The sequence below is a fragment of the Pagrus pagrus genome (genome assembly GCF_965226575.1).
Source record: "Pagrus pagrus genome assembly, chromosome: 15".
Classification (NCBI taxonomy): domain Eukaryota; kingdom Metazoa; phylum Chordata; class Actinopteri; order Spariformes; family Sparidae; genus Pagrus; species Pagrus pagrus.
Genome location: NC_140199.1, coordinates 10,798,856 through 10,817,537, shown reverse-complemented (window position 1 = coordinate 10,817,537; position 18,682 = coordinate 10,798,856). Strand labels below are relative to the sequence as shown.

Genomic DNA, 18,682 nt, shown 5'->3' with positions numbered 1-18,682 from the left:
TCCTCCATCCCGTCACAAGTGAAGCGGGACCAAAACTCTAAAAAGCTTTTAAGTAGGCGAGCAGACAATAATGATGACAAGGCTATCTGGAGAGAAGGAGGTGAGGTCAGCGGGGGAAGCGAGAGAAGAGTGAGAGGGATGAAGTTTGTCATTAAGAAGTGAAACGGCGACGGAGGGAAGCAGCCAGGCGGGCGCTTTACGTACTCGTCTGCAACTACTGACGCATGTTTGTGTGTGTCGGGAGGTTGATTGAGGAAAAAGCAAGGAAGCATTCCCAGGGTATCCAGTGCTTTTAGGCAATAATGTGTGAGGAGCAGGGGAGAGACGGTCGGCCCGGTCGGTTGTGGCGTCACCTTTGGGAGCGGTCGGCGTAGCGAGGTGAAAGAAAAACAGAGGAGAGAGCGAGTGAGAGCACGGAGCAAAGTTGAGCGAAGTGGCACGGTGTTGGTCTAATTGCCTGATTGTACTGAAGCCATTCTGCCGCTCGGTGACTCTGAAAGAAGGCAGCTTGCTCCGAGTGTGTGAGTGTGTGTGTCACCCTGTTAAAAGCCTTACAGGCCACTCGCTTTTAATTCTGTACGAGCTGGAGAAGGAGCGAAACGCGTTAGTTTACGACTGGCTAGTAATCGGACCTCATTGCTGCTCAGCCAGGAGAACACACTCACTTACTCGGAGCACAGCAACGTTAATGCATCTCCTGCACACACACACACACACACACACACACACACACACACACACTTTCAACACACGCACACTGTATATTGTATGTATGCTTGCGTGTTTCCATCATAAGCAGTCATGCACAGGTTAAATGTTCAGCAACTGAAGTCTGTCAGTTATCACATCTTAATTCTTAACCCATATTTGAATGTATATCATTTGACTGAGCTCTGATGCACTGAAATGCCTCATTTCATTTCTTTTTTTAGCAGCATCACTGCCAGTATAAAGTCAGAATCTGCTGTAATTTTACCTGAAAAGCAGCCATTAGAAATTGCTCACTGCTGCAGGGAATTAATATAAAGGAAAAATTCTCAAACTCCATGGATGGTATTGTTGCAGATATCTCTTAGGTGACTGAGGAAAAAGTAATTGTTGTAGAGAAATGCCCAAAATCTGTCTGAGGTAAAGAAACAGTGCCACCTCAACATAATTTGTCCCATCGAGAGTATTATCATATTTATTTTCTTTGACAGTTTTTTAAAAACAGCATTAAGGGACCTCAAATGGTTAAATATTCACTGCCTTCACTGTTGTTGTGTTTTTTGCCCCTCAATATTTGCCCCAAAAAGCCAGAAGTTTCCGTATTGTTTGCTGAATTTGCCCGTAAGTGCTAGAAGATCAGACAGAAGGACCTTGAACTTTTGAAACTTTTCAGGTGAATAATGTCCATAGGAATAAGTAGTCTTTTATGTCCACTGACTACGTCCCTTATACTTTATGTTTTCCAGTAATAAAGTCTTAAAGCTGTGCAGTTGTTTAACGAGCAGCTTCCGCCAAGGCCGTACTTACATTTCCACTGAGCTCTAGATATAGCCTTCAGTGCGGCTAAGTGATGATAATTACGCGTTTAGATGTGAATAGTGCTACACATTTAAATTCATAAAGAAAAGAGTAGTTATTAAATCCATAATTAACCTTTAACCCTGCGTGTGGGTGTGCAGGGGTTTATGTGAATGTGGGGGTGTGTTTTATGTACTTTATGTGTGTGAAGAGCTCAGGTTGGAGAGGGTTTTTGACTCCAACAGAGGAGTGTGTCATCTCTCATGTTTCTTTTGTCCCTCTTGTCTCGCCGTAGCGCTGTAACGCTGTGGCTGAACAGAAGGACTCGCTGATATCCTACATGTCCCGAAAGGCTCAGGCTCCCGGACAGGTAAAAATCACACACAGGCTTCTTCTCCTACATTTTTAAAAAATAGGTCAGACTTATTTTTTAAATTAGTATTATTTAAGTCATAAAAGTTAAACTAAAAAAAGAAAATTTAAATAATAATACTGCAGCGTTTATGTTTGTTTCTTCTTGTTTTTGTAAGATTGTGTCCGGTGATGATTTTGAGTTGGTTAAGTTTGGCTGTCAGAAGTGCTCATCACAGACATTGAACATTATTCCTTCATAAATGACACAGAAAAGCAGCAAATCTTTACATTTAAGAAGCTGAAACCAGCAAATGTTTGATATTTTTGCTTGAAAACTGAAACAAGTAATCAGTTATCATTAAAGTTACTTACCGATTGATCAACTAACCGTTGCTGCTCTGCACTTGAGTGCCGGTTCATGTCAACAAAACTATTGATGAATCTACGAATGTCATATTTGTAATGAATAGCTTGTTCAAATGTGATTGAATACCACACAGACACTCACACAGATGTTGTTCTTGTGTATAAATTAATATTTGTGCGCACAGGTCGGAAAGATCAAGACCCTGGCGAGCCTGATTCCAAACTTCACAGAGAAGGAACTGATGTACCAGTACCTGATGAAATGTCATTGTAAGACTAACACACACTCACACAGATACTCACACACACACGCTCATACACGCTCATACAGGACTGGGTGGGTGGGAGCAGCTAGCGGTGCAGCAGGCGGCTCGCTGGCCTGTGGCTAAGTCAACATTAGCAGACACATTAACAATGCATCAGGTCCAGGAGTGTGTGTATGCTGGGTGTGTGTGTATAGGCAGACATTCAGGGGTTAGAGGAACACATGTCCTCTAATGAGTTAGCTGTCCTGGCTAGCCTAGCGTGCTAATCGCAACACGGTCCACCACTCAGCTGTTTTCTTTTTTTCTCCACCTCTTCGCTCCCGTCTGTCTCTCCTCGTCCTCAGTTTTTTTTTTTGTCGTCCCCTCCTCTCTTTCAGCTACATCCTCTCCTCTCCTCTTGTCCTCCCTTTCACTTCACCTTCTCACCCTCCCGTCTCCCCTCTTTGGTACCTTGTCACACCAGAGATGAGCAGACATGACTATTTAATTAGCATTAGCTAGCCGGTCGGTCAAGGCAGACATAGGGGACACAATTAGTGATGCACTGCTCGCCTCTGTTCTCGGCCCCGTCTTTGTACTTTTACTTTTTTCTCCCCCGCCCCCATCTGTGCAGGGTCTTCTTTTCTCTTTACTTTATCTCATACAGTGGTGACCTTACTTCTGTTACTTTTGCCTCTTTGATACACAGAATCACAACATTCATACTTTTTCTCAGAATTACAAATGATCACTCTCATACCAACATAACTGAAACTGCCAAAATCTAAAATGAATGAATGAATGAATAAATAAATAAATAAAGCATGAAACAAAAAAAAGAGGTTTTAACTTCATCATTTAGTCTATAATAAAAAATGTATCCAGCCAAGGAACTGGCAATCCAAGATAGATAGATAACGAATGTATACAGGATAGACCAATGTAACCATGAAGTTTGAACCATGAAGGTGGCGCAGTGGTGAGTGTAATTGCCTCATAGCAAGAAGGTCCTGAGTTTGAGACCTGGCCAGCATGGGTTTTCTCCAAGATACATCACCTACATGATGGATATAGGGTGGAAAGGGATAGGACAGATACAGGATAGATACAAGATGGATATGAGACGGATGGATACAGGGTATGAATATGAAAATGTTTTTTATTTCACAAGTTTAACAGCGTGACACAAGATGTCTCCTACTTCACAACAAAGTCCATCATGCTCAGAGGCCCACCTCTTATAATCAGATTTTCAATGAGACCTGAGAAAATGTTCACTTTTAGCAGATGAATGTGAAAACAGCCTTGTAGTGTCAAACTCTGCACATACATCATTCTACACAAAGAAGCTCAAACATTCAACTGTGGGAACAAGAAGAAAAAGATATTTTGACTGGATGGGGGCCAGTGAAACTTTGGGAGCCTCCTGTACCATCATCACTCCAACGCTGCTTCTTGTTTAACGTGCACAACCAGCAGCGTTTAAGAAGTAACGTCCTGGCAAAAGCATGCCTACATAGGAAGACTGGATTGTCAATCAATCGATGATGCATCAGGGTAGAAAGTAACAGGATTATCCAACCACCAGTAAATATGATGCACACTTTTTTTTGTCTCTTTCTAAATGTCTACATTCAAATAAGAATTTGACATGTTGAGGTGTTTGTCTCATGCTGACGTTCTCTCTCTCTCCCGCTCTCGCCTGGCAGTTGTGGATAAGGACTTATCGTCAGCCAAGACTCTGTATGAGCAGATGCAGAAGGAGGGGATAGTCGTAGACGAGCTGTCACTCAAACGACTGGCTGTGCTGCTCCGCAACGAAGGAGAGACGGTGCCCTTCACCGAGCCCCCCGTGAGTCTCACACACGAAGCTCCACACACTGCAAATGGATTCAGCATTTTAAGGATGTTTGACAGAATATATTTTAATGTACAGTTTGGGGGAAATGTAAAGTATTTCAGCCACTTGTCGGTAACAATAAGTGATTGCGCTTTTACAGTACTGTTTTTACTGTAAGTTACAGAAGCAGATTGTGACTGTAACGTTGCCAGCTCAACTCTACAGAGGAGCACAAAAATGTCTCGCATATTTAACTCTCACCGTGCCGCATTGCCTTAAGCATTACAGTAAAGAGAGGCAAGATGATGGGGTTGAAATTAGGGATGCAAATGAATATTATTTTCACTCTCAATTTATCTGCTTATAATTTTCTCAATAAGTCTATTAGTCGTTTGGTCTGTCAGAGACCAAATGTGAGTAAAGAGTGAAAAATATGTCTTGTACTCAGACAAGATGTCATGAAATTGCCTGGTTTTAGACAACCCAAGTACAAATTATAAAAGATTACTGACTTTGCTTTCAAATAAGAAAAGCAGCGAATCCTCAGAATTGACATACAGAGATAAGACAGGGGATTTAGTTTTTTCTTAAAAAATATCTAAAGGATTGATGGATAATCAAATTATCAATTTGCCTTTTTTACTCCTACGTTGGCGGCGGCTTTTAGGCAGATTGCGCGTGTAGAATTGGCGGTGGAGCCAAATAAGACAAATGTTCAATAATCTCTGAACCCTATGCAAATGTATACCAGCACACTGTGGATTTGCAAAACGTACACCCACACACACCTGTCTATATTTATACAACCATGCAGGCTTGAACAACATTTTCTGAAGAGATCTGCGTACAAATACAGGAACACGCACACATCGCAGCTCCTAACCGGTGCTGGCAGTCGTCCGCCTGGTGTCCTAATGCGTGCCATTGTGTGTGTGTGCCGTGGCCTGCGTGTGCCGTAGTAATGTGACAGAACAGTCTGCCTGTTCAGGGTAGTTCAATATACACAGGCCTGCAGCCAGAGTCCTGTGTTTGTGACTGTGTGTGTGTGTTTGAGAAACTCTGCCCTGCAGTCACAGAGTTCATACAGTATCTTGTGTAAGCGAGATGGTGTCACTGCAATAGCCGCTCTCTTTTTCTAGCTCCTAGTGTTTTTGAGCATTTCAGCACATTGCACATTTTGTAAGTTGATGTAGCCCTATTTTTGGCAGAGGACTCACACACTCACATAAACAGACACACACACACACACGGACACAGAGCCCTCTCAGCCCCTGCACTTTAATGTGCTGTCCCCTCGAGGCAGGTGTAGAGCGAACCTCTCCCACCTCTTACCTCCCCATCACTCACCTGCAGTGCAAAGATAGAAGGAGAAAGAGGGATGAAGGTAGAGCAGCTGCTGCATTATTCACTGAATGTCAGGATAGTTAAGTGATGGGCTCCTTTTATAAGCAAAGGAGAGTCGGAAGAGTTGCAAGGAGAGGCTAAGGTGAGTAGGATTCAGAAGTTTTCTAGAAACTGTAGAAACCCTCCTCATCTTTATAGAGGCTGCTGCTCCAACATTGTCTCCTAGCACTATGTCTCCATTTTCTCTTAAAAAAATATATATAACATTTTTACATTAAAATGTCTAAAAATAACAACACCTTTATGTATTTCTTGTTGAGTCTCATACTTCCGACAATGTTCAAACCCAGAAAAATGTGTAATTTTACACAAGGGAGCGTTAATTTGGTCGCCTGTCGCTATAACATCCAGGAAGACTTAAAGTTACTACATGTAAAGTGAATAAAACTTAACATTAGCTTATTCATGAGCATTTGTGCCTGGGTCACGTCAGATAGATTGTCATCAGTAATGGTGGTTGTTTAATGAAGACAACAGCTCCCATGATCCCATGCCACTTCACAATGTCTTTAAACTATGTTCTTCGTTTTCATTGTTTGATTGATTTATTTTTTAGATTTTACTGGCATGAGTATGAAGTGTCTGTATGAACACAAAACATTCCAAAAAACACCCAAAATGAGAATGTTAGAATAATGCAAGAAAACAGGGGTGATACTCGACAGCACATAAAAAAATGTGGCAGCTGACGAAGAGAGGCTCCTCTTCTGAAACGTTATTGTTATGTCAATGTTTGATGCTTTGACATCATACCCAGGAGATGATGTCAGTAAATACGAGTAAAATACAGATTTTCTAATCCCGAGCGAAAGAGAAACATGGGGTGGTAATTTTTAAATCCCTTGATGTCCCCTGGTAATATTAGTCCCATGTGAAGCTTAAAATCCACTGTTTGTTCAGGAGAAAGTTGTTCCAGTGTTCACAGTGAGATGGTTGGATTATTCAAGTATCGGGGACACTGTTTCTGTAAAGAAATGTTACAGTTGAATTTTACAAATTTGATTTCAAATTGCTTTTTGCTCCACAAATTAGATTTTATTCTCTCCACTGTACGTATGTTCAGACAAAATCTCAAAACCTGGACAAATAAAACCAAATCTGTAGAGGAAACATGTTTTTGTAATTAGTGTGAACAGACCCTTTGAAAGTGTTTCAAACCCCTGCCAGGATCCCTCTCTCTCCCTCTGTAGCGAACACAGCTATTTATCAGCATTAATTACTACATTAATAAGCAAAGGTACAATGTCAGAAGCCGGCGTAATCTGCAGAAAAGCTCTCACCTTGTCCCCTCCAAAAAACACCCTGCACAACACTTTGTCTGGATCAAAACACTGATTAATTAGCTGGGAACAGAGGCAGAGAGTGAAGAAGTGCGTGTTTGGGGAGTGTGCTACAAATCCCAGATTTGTGTATTAATGGGGATTTAAAGATGAAACGAGACAACCTGGTTGGAGGGTGGAGACTATTAAGACAGACCCAGGAGGGCTCCACTGGAGCTTACTTTTGGAAGAAGGCGAGATAGAAACACACTCACACACAACTTACAGCCTCACTCTGTGGCCGGTGAGCATTTACACTCGCTGTTTGTTTGATGCTATAAATCGTCTTTCTTTCTCTTTACAGGAAACCTTTAAGTTTTACGCAGACAAGCTGAAAGAGAAAGCCCAGTCCCAGACGACGGCCAAGGAATAAAGATTCATCGTCCTCATCTTACCTCCATCCAAATCCCCACTGTCGTCTTCTTCCTTTCCTTTTTTACATGAGTTGTTTGAGCTGAAATGTTTTTGTGTAATAGCTGTTGGGTGTTACATCCTGTTCACTGCACCAATGATGATGATGATCATGATGATGATGAAGATGATGTTGCGAATGTACAGAAGTATTTATGCTAATAAATGATGTTAGGAATACACATTCTGTGCTTGTGTCTTTGTGTGGTTTAAGAGGTGTGTATGTAGTCGTACAATTTACCTTTTTGTTCTTGAGGTAAAGAACAAGTGGAGCCGATCACATAGTATACTAATCTTTATAGTATACTGTCCATGCAGTCAGTGTACGATAAAACCACGATGTTCAATATATCACTGTTTGTTTGTTTTTAGCCTTATCGTTTTGATTATAGATATTATAGTAAAGATGCACGATGTAGTTTTGGGAAAGAAATTTTAATTAGAAGAGAAAGATCTTCATTGACTGACTTTTTTTTTTTATGCCTAAACGAACTAAATAAACAATTTCTCTTTGTTTTCATGACTGAATAAACATACTGACCTTAAAGTAAAGTAGTTTTTCTTTGTTTATATTTGGCGGACCCTGCCACCTTTCTATCTTCAGTGTTCTGGGACCTTATTTTCCTCTGAGAACAGCTTGTTTATTCAGTTATGGAAAAAAAAAAATCTGAGTTTTAACCCTTTTAACCAGTATACTGTACATTAAACTACAAATTTAGTCATGGCAAGACGTTTGTCTGATTCTTTTACTGGAAATGTTATCATCATTACATTTATTACATTTTTATTAATAGAGCACTTTTCCAAATCAGACGCTTTACATCCAATTAGCTAAAAATGTTTCCAGCTCTAAGTATAGTAATTTTGAAGGTACTTGTACTTAACTTGAGTGTCTTGAATGTTTTTTGACGAGTTGGGAATGAGACTCAAAAATACATTTTCTTACAAATGGCACCTTTAAGTAAAGGATCTGAATTGGAGCCTGACTGATCTATTGCCTAGCTCATACGTAGTAATGGCTGATATCGAAACTTTCAGTATTAGCTATATGTTGTCCAATATTAAAACTCTTCAGAGATTCTAACGCAGAAAAAGATGCTTGGAGTGATTTATAATAATTCAATTTCCGGTGAAATTGACTGTTTTGGTGCCCTTGTGTCATTTTGGACAATGAAGTTTACTGTTAAACTTTCGAATAACCTGCCTTCGTTACATATGTTTGTCACACATTTGATAACCACATTTGATGGATCATTGCAAAAAGAAAAAATGTATATATCGGCCAGCATATTTTATTCCTAAATATTGGTATTGGCCCCAAAAAGAGTATCGGTCGTGTTCAAATCTGAACACTTCTCCACGCTTTGTTTGTGCATTGGGTTTGAAAGAACAGTTGACATCGAAAGAGCGTAGAAATATATATATAAAAAAATGTTTTTGGTGTCCATGCTTGCCTTTTTTAATATGATTTATTACGTCACTTTTCATGAACACATGACAAATGCCAAACCTGTTAAGAATTACTATGTTGTATGGATTTGGGACACAGCTAATGTCTGCTGTGAAAAAGGCATAATATGTAGTTTACCCTCTCACAAGACAAATGGTAAAAAGAAAAGTAGATCACCCCCACTCCAGTTTAAACTAAACTGTTTAAACTAAGTGTCTGCATGTTTGCTTTACATTAAAATGTTTTCATACAGAACAGGTTGAAAAGACTGTTGGCATCAATCTGATTCAGCACTGATTTTCATGAAAAGAAAATGTCTCATGCAGTCATCCTCATCCTGACCGGGCCTCCTCTCTCTTCTGTCCCCTGACCTGCAGCTGCACTCTTGCTTTGAACTCTTGTTGGCGTCCAACACCGGCCTCAGATTTTACTCTTTCCCGTAACACAAGCTGCTCTTGACCCCGTCTGAGGCAGGCCTTAGATAACTTTGTGTTTTGTGTTACATGACGTCAGAGGTTCAGCCCGGGCAGTGGAGCTTATTTGGGAAACAAATTGAGACGCTGGAGAAGTAACTTGGTCATCAGGAACTTTTGTTATGAATCAGGGCTTGTTTTTGCAAGTTTGCATAAAACCCACCATTTTGTTTCCCTTTGTAACTTTCACTGTGTAAATAAAGTACACTTTATGTCTGCGATTGTGTTTTGTAATCATCTGCTTCCCTTAGGAGAGCAGAGAACAACTGTTCGTGCTTTTTGAAAACAAGGGATCATTTTTTAGAGACTGTTTTACCTTATCATTACGGTGTTAAACACACTTTATTTTCCTTTCACGATCTAACATAAAGAACCATATTTAAGGTTTTTTTTTGTGGCGCTAAAACAACAAACAGAATGTGATGGAAATCACTGAAAATATCCGCATTATCAATAACATTCATTGTTATGAAACTGCTCAGCTACAACTGATTACACCATGTATCTGAATGAAGAGGCCAAAGGACAGCAGAGAGTACGACGACAAAAATAAACACACTCGAGAGGAGCAATTTGATTTAATACTTTACTAATTTGGACTCAAACCATATCGGTTAAATATTTATCAGGCTTTTGCACCAGTGCAAAAACACACAGCTTACATAATCTTCAATCTATGAGGACACAAGTACAAGCTCTTTTTTTTTTTCTGAGTGTGACTTACTAAATCTCTACCAGGCATTTTTGTCAGTGCTCCCTATACTGGCACACACATTGTTAAGCTTAATAACCTTACATATACAAAAAAAGATAAAGCTGTAGAAAAAAAAGAAGATTGAAAAGGGAACAAGCAAAAGCTGCAGATGGATATCTGCCAAAGTGGCGCTCTAATCATTTGCCAAGACGGAGAGGAGAGGGAGAGGGGCGAAAAAAAGCTATAATTTTAACTTTGATGCTACTGCAGTGCTCTGCTGCCACCCAGCAGCAGACAGTGGTACTGCAACAAGTGCTTCTCTCAACACAAATTGGGCACAACTTTTTTTTACCTCCATCTGATTGTTCTCATATTTAAACTGCTCACACTGTGTATATCTTGAGATTGTTTCAATTAGTCAAAGATGAGAGGAATTGCTGCACTTTTATACCAAGGTGCCAGGGCGATTATTGCATGTGTCTCTAACCTGTTTCTGATGTTGGTATTATTTTGATTTCAAGCACCTTTTTCACTGTAAAGCATCCTGATAAGAACAGTTAAATGATGGGCAGCAGGGCTCCACGTCGAACCAGTCGAACTAGAACCAAAATTACTTTCAATTCCCTGCACCACTGAAAAAAAACACCTAAAGTTGCCACTGATTTTGTGTGTTATCGCAGACACCGTTTGGTGTAATGGTCGATGTGTTCACCAGTCTTGACTGGACTTCTGTTTGATGAATCTAAGGGACAAGTAATAGAGCAGCATGAAGCCCAGGCAGACGGCCAGCAGGACCAGATAGCACAAGTAGAGAGGGTACTGGTTCATCTTCATGGCCTCCACCACCTGAGAGACAAACAGAGCGTTACAGGATGAGGAGGAGGTTGGTTTGTCCATGGACAGTACTTTGGTTTTAACAGTTGTGGTCATTTACATAAAACACCATTCTAGCTTTAGAAACTATTGCATTATAAAACTAATACTTATAAGAGGATAATTACACTCTTGTATTCAGAAAACTGCCAATGTGGACATGTTTGATTGTAATGGTGTGTTTCTTTCTAACTCACATGTATGCCGTCAACATTGATGGTGATATTTGAGATGACGATGGGGTACTTTTTGCCTCTGAACTGCACCTGCAGCATGCCCTCAAAGCCCCAGTACATGAAGGAGGCGTGAGAGATCCATGAGGCCACTGTGGAGTCAACATGCACAGGTATAAATATCACAAGAATCAGCACCTCTTTTTTCTCCCAAGATGTTCCCTGTCCTCGCACTTCTTTTAACTACAGACAACCAATCCATCTCCTCACCGAGCCACATGTTCTCCAGGTTGATGACAAAGCCTCCCGTCAAATAGAAGACAGTGAACAGGGCGTTGCCCATGAAGGCTGAGGTCTGCAGGGTGGGCAGCGCAGCAGCCACAAACAGAGCCATGGCACGGCTGCAGTAAACAATCAGCCACAGAAGCACGAAGTTGAGCAGGAAGCGCTCCGGAGCCTCGTTGAGCCCGGCCAGCCAATAGATGGGCAGGCCATACACCAAGGTGAACACACAGTGCTCAGGTAGCTCCCCGAGGACCTGAACGTGGAGAGAGCAAACATTCAAACACAGAGGACAGGCAGAATACACATACTACACCAGCGTGGAGCAAGACTGACCCCTGCTGGAGCTGCAGGAAGCTTTTACCTTAGCAAAGAAGTAGGAGGTGATGGAGTACATGCCGTCCTCCAGCTCGTGGTAGAGCATGGCTCTCTCTGTGTGACCTGCAGAACATTAAGTTAGTCTGAGGAGTTTTAAAGTATCAAGTATCACAAGTTACGAAGACTCTGTGGCTACTTACAGTAAATGTAGTATTCGTATTTTGGATTTTGTATAACGTGTCAATCAAAGTTCCAAAGGTTTTTTTCAGAGTGTTTATCAGCGTTTAAGCATTTAACCGAGTCATGAGTGAACTTGAAATCAATTTTATTACTTGACCCTAACCTTGAGTAGCCTTGTTATCTCTGTAATCGCTCTGAACCATCTTGCCTCTGGCTGGTTTGTCTCATTTTCCTTCTAGTTCTACAACTGCAAATGCAGCGATCAGAACTTCATACGCTTTTACTTAACTTTTAATTATTTCTGGTCGTTTTTTTGTTTTTCCTTTTTTTGCATTACCTTTCGTTCATTTGTTTCAGTTTGTCTGTATATGTAACAAGTTGTGATGCTCGTCATAATTGCTATGTTTGTGCAAATTAGATGTCGACGTGCCTCACAGCTACTAAAATAGTAAAATAGAGTTTACTTTTCAGAAAGTGCTCATAATATTTTCAATCTTGTTCCGAATGAAGAGAAATCAGTTTCAGTTGTATAGGAATAAACAGAGGTATTACACTTTTGACTCTGTAATCAGCAGAGTCACGTGTAAAGAGATAAATCAGGTTGGTTACATCATGTTTGCTAAAAAAAAAAAAAAAAAAAGTGGGTGAGATGGTGACGGCCTGGTGACTGTAAACAGACGGCCTAAACAATCTTGTTCATTCTATTCCATTCTTTGTTTACTTACTTATGATTTGATAATCTGTCTTGAGTGAAGAGTTGTTTGATGCAGTATTTGTTTTTTGTTTTTTACACTAATAACTATTTTTGTCAACTGTATGAATACTTTTGAGAGACAAACTATAACCATTCTGCTGTGCATCACTTTATTTACCACACATAATTTAAATCAATACATCTAAAGTAAAGAAATGGGGGAACATCAAAACCAGTCTCATGTTTACACGGTTAGATGCCGATACTAGAAACCAGCTTTGACTGCAGTGAAGCTACTGACTCTCATCTTCCTCACACAGCTGTAATTACTCACATTTAGCTATGACGTCCAGCACCACAGCGAATGGGGTGAGAGCTCCGATCATGTAGAGGAGAGCCACGGTGTCCTGAATGGACAGACGCTGCTCTCCTGCTCCGTAGTACAGACAACCGACCAGCAGTGACATGAGGAGGGCCTCAAAGCCGTGGACAAGTAAAGTGAGTAGGTCTCTGAAGTCATTATACATGTGACGCCTGAGAGGGTAGAAGAGAGGGGAGGGTGGTGTTCATATGTTTCCCTCTGGAGTACTGTGATAATTACAACGGGGGGACTTGGAAAGATTTCAGCTAATGTTTCAAAAAATTTGATTTGATTTGTATATTTAAAAAAAAAAACTGACCGAAATGTACTGAAAAAAAGAGAAAAGAGATCAAGTACTATAACTATAGGATCACTGTGTCTTGTATGAAAAAAATCTTACATCTGATCTGATATAATTAACCGGATTAACCCCGACATGGTTGTGGGGGTACAATGGACAAAGAAAGTTGGGGAACAACCGTTTGAGTTTTTCTTACCTGATGAGGATGGCAAATTGTTGTAGTTTGCCAGGCAGTCTGTCTCTTTGCCTGGAAATAGTGACCACTTCCTCTCCTCTTACTGTGCTCAGCTGCTGAGGGCTAGAGGCACGAAAACAGTTGATCAGTTTGTTTGGGTTACAACACCAAAATCAGCTTCAGATAAATTATTAACAATAAAGGATGAATCTCCAGCAATTATCAACAAACCCTGTCTTTATATAAAGTTATGTCATTGAAACATTTTGATGTGTGGAGGTATTGAGAGGAGAAATAGATAAGAAATGTGAAATTATGGATGAAGAAAAGAATAAAAGAAGAGTCCAAACCTGAACACAAACATACCTTTCAGTTTGTGCAGTGTCGGTCACAGCTCGTTTCCACATGTGATCCTCTGTGTCTCGGACCTTTTCCATGAACTGCTCAGCCAGAACTGTGGCCCTCTGCAAACACTCGGCCTCTTGGTCCGGACTGCGCCGGTCTATACTGATCAGATCGACTGGACAAACAAGATATGGCTTGAAAATGTATGTTTATAAAGAAGAATGGATCACATTGTACATCATTGATGTTTCAGGATCATTTGGACCATTTTAAAGCCTCTACATAACAACTTTCAGACTAACCATAGAAGTCTGAGGGGTTGCAGTATCGCGGGCAGGGGTATCCCAGGGCAGTGAAATAAGGCACCATGTCGCAAGCAGCACCGCAGTAAACAGGTGAACCTGACGACAGCAGGACGACGAGGTCAAAGAGCTTGAAGATGTCTGACCGGGGCTGATGGACCGACAGCAGGACCAGACGGTTTCCCCGGGCTAGGCGGGACAGTGTGATCACCAGGTTGTGGGCTGTGAAGCAGTCCAAACCTGACGTGGGCTCGTCCAGGATCAAAATACCTAAAGTGTCAAAACACCATTTCAACAATCCACAGAAAGACAGAACTCTTGATTGCTTGAACTGTGCACTTCTGTCTTATTTTGTTATGAATACTATATTTCATTTCAGTAATAGATCCCCTAAATTCTACACAATGACCTAAAAGTTACAAGCCAGTTCATGAGAGGTGAACTGAGAAAGCCAGACCGATCGAAGGTTGACAGTTCAACATTAAAGTTAAGAGCTTGTCTCTTTTTTTCTCTCACCGGGGTTCCAGAGAAGTTGGACGGCTATACTGACTCTCCTCCTCTCTCCTCCAGAAACACCCCTCACATAGTCGTTTCCCACCCTGGTGTGAGCACACTGTCGCAGCCGCAGCTCTGCGATGACATCATCAACCTGTGACAGCAGAGACATACATGTAACTTGCAACATCTGTCTTCCGTAAAACACACAGACATGGTCATCACACCGACTTAATCTCACCCTCTGGTCCCTCTGGGCCTGTGTAAAGTGGGTGGGGAGCCTCAGTTTGGCAACAAAGGCGAGAGTTTCACGGACGGTGAGGTGAGGAAGAAGGCGGTCGTCTTGGCGGACGTGAGCAATGCTCTTCTTCACCAGCTGGGGCGTGTTGGGCTTCCCGTTAATCAGAACCTCACCGGACATTTTACCCCCCTCATCACGGCACGTTATTATGTCCAGCAAAGATGTTTTACCACAACCTGGGAGGAGACGATTATGTAATTCAATAGCAATAAAACCATGAAGTCTATTTCTATCATCTTGATGAAGTCCTGCTCTTTCTCTACCACTCTTCAAACATAGCACATTGTTTCTTCCTTTCATTCTAGGAGTCTAAGGTAAGATAGAGACAGTTTCTATTGTTTCTTTGTTTTTTAATAACAGCAGTTTGAAATTGAGGGTTTGATTGTCCATGTGAACAATACTGCTGACATGAGGTCCATGGCCAAGCTTGACAGCAGAAAAGCAGGTGGAACCAATCATCCAATGAGGTCACAACCTTACAAATCACTTTGCAAATGGAAATACTGACAAGCTGTGTGTGTGCCTCACCTGAGCTGCCAATGATGGCCAGCATCTGTCCACTGTGAACTCGGAGGCTGAGCTTGTCGATGGCTGTTTGCTTGTTTCCGCTTACCTCCCACGGCAATTTGAACTCTGATAACTTCTCATACCAGGGAATCTGAGCCGCTGTGTCTACCTGGAAACACACACACAATGCACATGCAGATATTACTATACTTAAGTACAAATTCCAGGTACTTGTGATCCACTTTGGTAAAAGGTAAATGGACTTGCATTTCTATTGCACTTTTCCAGTCTACTGACCACTCAAAGCGCTTTACAACACTTGGCATATTCACACATTCACACACACATTCATACACTGATGGCAGAGGCTGCCATGCAAGGCGCCAACTGCTCATCAGGAGCAATTTGGGGATCAGTATCTTGCTCAAGGACACTTCGACATGCAGCTGGGGGGGGACCTTCCGATTACTAGACGACCCGCTCTACCTCCTGAGCTACAGCCGCCACACTTTAATCAATCTATTTTAATTTCATGCAACTTTACACTTCTACCTCACTATATCTCCAAGGCAAATATTGTACTGTTTTACTCTACTACACTACATTTAGTAACTAGTTACTTTGCAGTTTACAACTGCATACTAGTGTTGTCAAAAATATCAATATATCGATACAAATTGATTCTCAAAAATCCCAAATTTTATGCCCTCAACGTTGCGTCAATTCGTTCAGACACCATATTTGAATATCAATATTTAAGGGTAAAGTATTGTATCAAAGTTAGAAATTCCAGTATCATGACACCTTGACTGCACACACAGCACAGACATGAAGGAACTACAACAGTTCAAGTCTACAGCGTATGAGAGCAGAGCAGTCATTCGCCAGCTACCTCATAGTGCAGGTTGTTGACCTCCAGCTCATTGCACCCTCCACTGTAGGTGAAGTAGAGGCTGCTGTCTTCTTCACTCGAGAACAACTCTGTGTCATGATGCTGTTAAAGGGGAGAAGAGAGTTCAATGAGTTCACGGAGGCATTTTTTTTTTTTCTTCATTTTTACAGCAATAAAATCAGGACAGTAATATTTTAAAGCTTTTTTTTTGGGAGTTTATTTTTGCTAAACAATAATCATTGTTTTTTTTCTTGTGTGCTCACTGTGTCTTAAGACCAGCTGAGAACATTGTCCCAACCTTCACGGTGCTATAGTACCTGCACATCTTACATCTGAGCTTTATCAGCAAGTTTATTGAACAATTAAATTGCTACGTGCAAATAGTTTGCAGAGACCGTTCACTGGTCCAGAGTCCATTTGAACATGTGCTAATAATACTATTATGTAATCGTTAAATCTCTCCAATACAAAAGTACAAACATACAATTCAAAAAGCAGCACATGCTCACACCATATCTAAGGCACTGTAAATCATGTACACTACACTGTATGTTACAGTGTTTATACTGTAAACGTTCTGGTTAATAGCTGTTAAGGCTTATAGTGTCATGAACATCCAGTTTTCAGACCCTCCTGGGTGCTTTTCTTTAGCACATCTCTAAATAAGTATGAAATACAGATATTTATAATGTTGCTATTGTTCATGCAGCTGCTCTAACCAGTTCTTGTCAGGTGTGGTAACTAAAATAGAGAGTAGAACCTGTGGAAGCCGTATGTCTTGAAAATACGGCTTCTTGTAAGTCTTCAGTGCAATTAAATCAGATTTAAGATAAAACTGGAATAGCTTAATTATTCTTCTGCTCCTTTTAGATAAAATGTAGAGTATGTTTTTATTCTCAGTACTCACAAATCGCAAGAAAATTTAAAAACGGGCACTAATTTATTGTAGAAATAAAATACGAATATATGATCAACACTTACTAGAATTTGCATTGTGGAGAAAAACTGGAAACCAAAATACAAACTAAAACATAGTGACCTAATCTGCAAATTAATATAAAGAAAAATATAACTTTAAGAGTATGGACCTGATTAAAGTCAAATCAATGAAAATACTAAAATACACATTTTATACATTTAAAGGTGCCCTATGTAGTTTTGCAACACATTTTAAGAGAAGAGAAAATTCCTCACTTATTGATTTCCATGACTGAATAAACAAGTGTCACCAGAGGACAACACAGTTGTTTATGTTAGCCTTCTAGGTAGTCATCTTTCTAGGGTCAAACAGTGACCTTATCCTCTTTAAGGACGGTCTTATTCTTATTTGTTTATAACCTCACTCTGAGTTTGAATTATTAATTTTAAAAACTACATAGTTTCATGGAATTTACTAATTTAATTGCAGTAATTTACTAAATTTACTCCAGAAATATGAAAGCAGTTTTTTTCTGTTGCTTGAAGTTGATGTCAAACAAAAAAAACTTGACTCCTTCCAATTGGAGTCCTTTGTTAAGGAAAACATTAACAAATTGCTCGTTTTACCACATTATACAAACATCTGGCAGAAGGTAAGACAGTAACACATTCAGAAATAAGCTCTCAATCCACCAACATACCCACATTATTATTGATCTGATTTAGTCACACAAAGTTCAATCAATAGAATCGCTGGTTCAGCTCAGTGGTTGGTGGGTGTGAAAGGATTCAACAGAAAGTTCAGATATGGTTCTGCCTCTCAGTATATTAGCAGAGGAAAAGGAAACCCTTTAACTATGTATGTGATCCCATGTAACAGACTGACCTGTGAGGAGCCGTTTGTATGTCTGAGGCCGGGTTCTGTGTCCATGATGATGCAAGTCTCTGGTTGAGGTTTTGCAGGGTCAGGAGGTCAATGCTCCCCGTTTTCTTCTCCACGGGGATCTGCTTTTTTTGCTCTCCTGTTGTCCCCCTGCTCTCTGTTTCTTCTCTGTTAGTTTGACTCCAGTCCAGCTGAAGATCTCCTCTCGTCTCAGCTCACAAGCCTTCTCTCTCTAAAATTGTCCAAGTTCATGTCATTCAGTCCTTCGTCCGCTCTGCTCTTTCAGCCATAGCTTTTGTGGTTACAGCGCACAAACTGAAGACTGAGTTGAGACTGACAGCCAGTCTATCTATTCAGCATGTGTGGGTTTTTTTTTTTTGTGTCTCCTTTATACAACTCCAGATCAAAGTTCTCTGAGATAACGCAACCTTCACTGTGTGTTTATGGTTCCTGAGAGAGACCACTGCTCTCGCACAGCTGCTCTGTACAGGGAATGGTTGCAGACAAAGTCTAGACTAAACTGTAGAGCTCCACATGTTGTATATGAGTCATTTGGATATGAACATATTGATTTGAGACGGACTTGATACAGCGTCGCCTGGACTAGCACACCAGCCGGA

The 18,682-nt window shown here is 40.7% G+C and overlaps 2 protein-coding genes across 2 annotated transcripts in view; one reads left to right on the top strand and one right to left on the bottom strand.

Moving 5' to 3' along the window:
• The window catches only part of lrpprc (leucine-rich pentatricopeptide repeat containing), a 57,807-nt gene extending 50,180 nt beyond the window's left edge, over nucleotides 1-7,627 (top strand). Inside the window, exons 35-38 of the mRNA XM_084376431.1 lie at nucleotides 1,802-1,876; nucleotides 2,412-2,496; nucleotides 4,181-4,323; nucleotides 7,339-7,627. Coding sequence (XP_084232557.1) covers nucleotides 1,802-1,876; nucleotides 2,412-2,496; nucleotides 4,181-4,323; nucleotides 7,339-7,407 — 372 coding nt within the window. The 3' untranslated portion in view covers nucleotides 7,408-7,627. The remainder of the gene's footprint in view (nucleotides 1-1,801; nucleotides 1,877-2,411; nucleotides 2,497-4,180; nucleotides 4,324-7,338) is intronic.
• Nucleotides 7,628-9,904: 2,277 nt separating this feature from the next.
• Nucleotides 9,905-18,678, bottom strand: abcg8 (ATP-binding cassette, sub-family G (WHITE), member 8). Its single transcript, XM_084375126.1, has 13 exons — nucleotides 18,066-18,678; nucleotides 16,262-16,363; nucleotides 15,391-15,538; nucleotides 14,803-15,038; nucleotides 14,583-14,715; nucleotides 14,067-14,336; nucleotides 13,786-13,939; nucleotides 13,441-13,542; nucleotides 12,917-13,116; nucleotides 11,755-11,831; nucleotides 11,379-11,646; nucleotides 11,133-11,260; nucleotides 9,905-10,908 (listed from the first exon to the last, which is right to left on the bottom strand). The coding sequence occupies exons 1-13, from the start codon at nucleotides 18,108-18,110 to the stop codon at nucleotides 10,771-10,773; spliced, it is 2,001 nt and encodes a 666-aa protein (XP_084231252.1). The 5' UTR covers nucleotides 18,111-18,678; the 3' UTR covers nucleotides 9,905-10,770.
• Nucleotides 18,679-18,682: the final 4 nt, after the last annotated feature.

Coding starts and splice junctions, on each gene's coding strand:
- abcg8 (XM_084375126.1), bottom strand. CDS start 18,110: ATGGACACAGAACCCGGCCTCAGACATACAAACGGCTCCTCACAG. Junction 15,539..16,261: donor TCAACAACCTGCACTATGAG/GTAGCTGGCGAA, acceptor GTGTGTTTCCAG/GTAGACACAGCGGCTCAGAT. Junction 11,261..11,378: donor CCTGGAGAACATGTGGCTCG/GTGAGGAGATGG, acceptor TTGACTCCACAG/TGGCCTCATGGATCTCTCAC.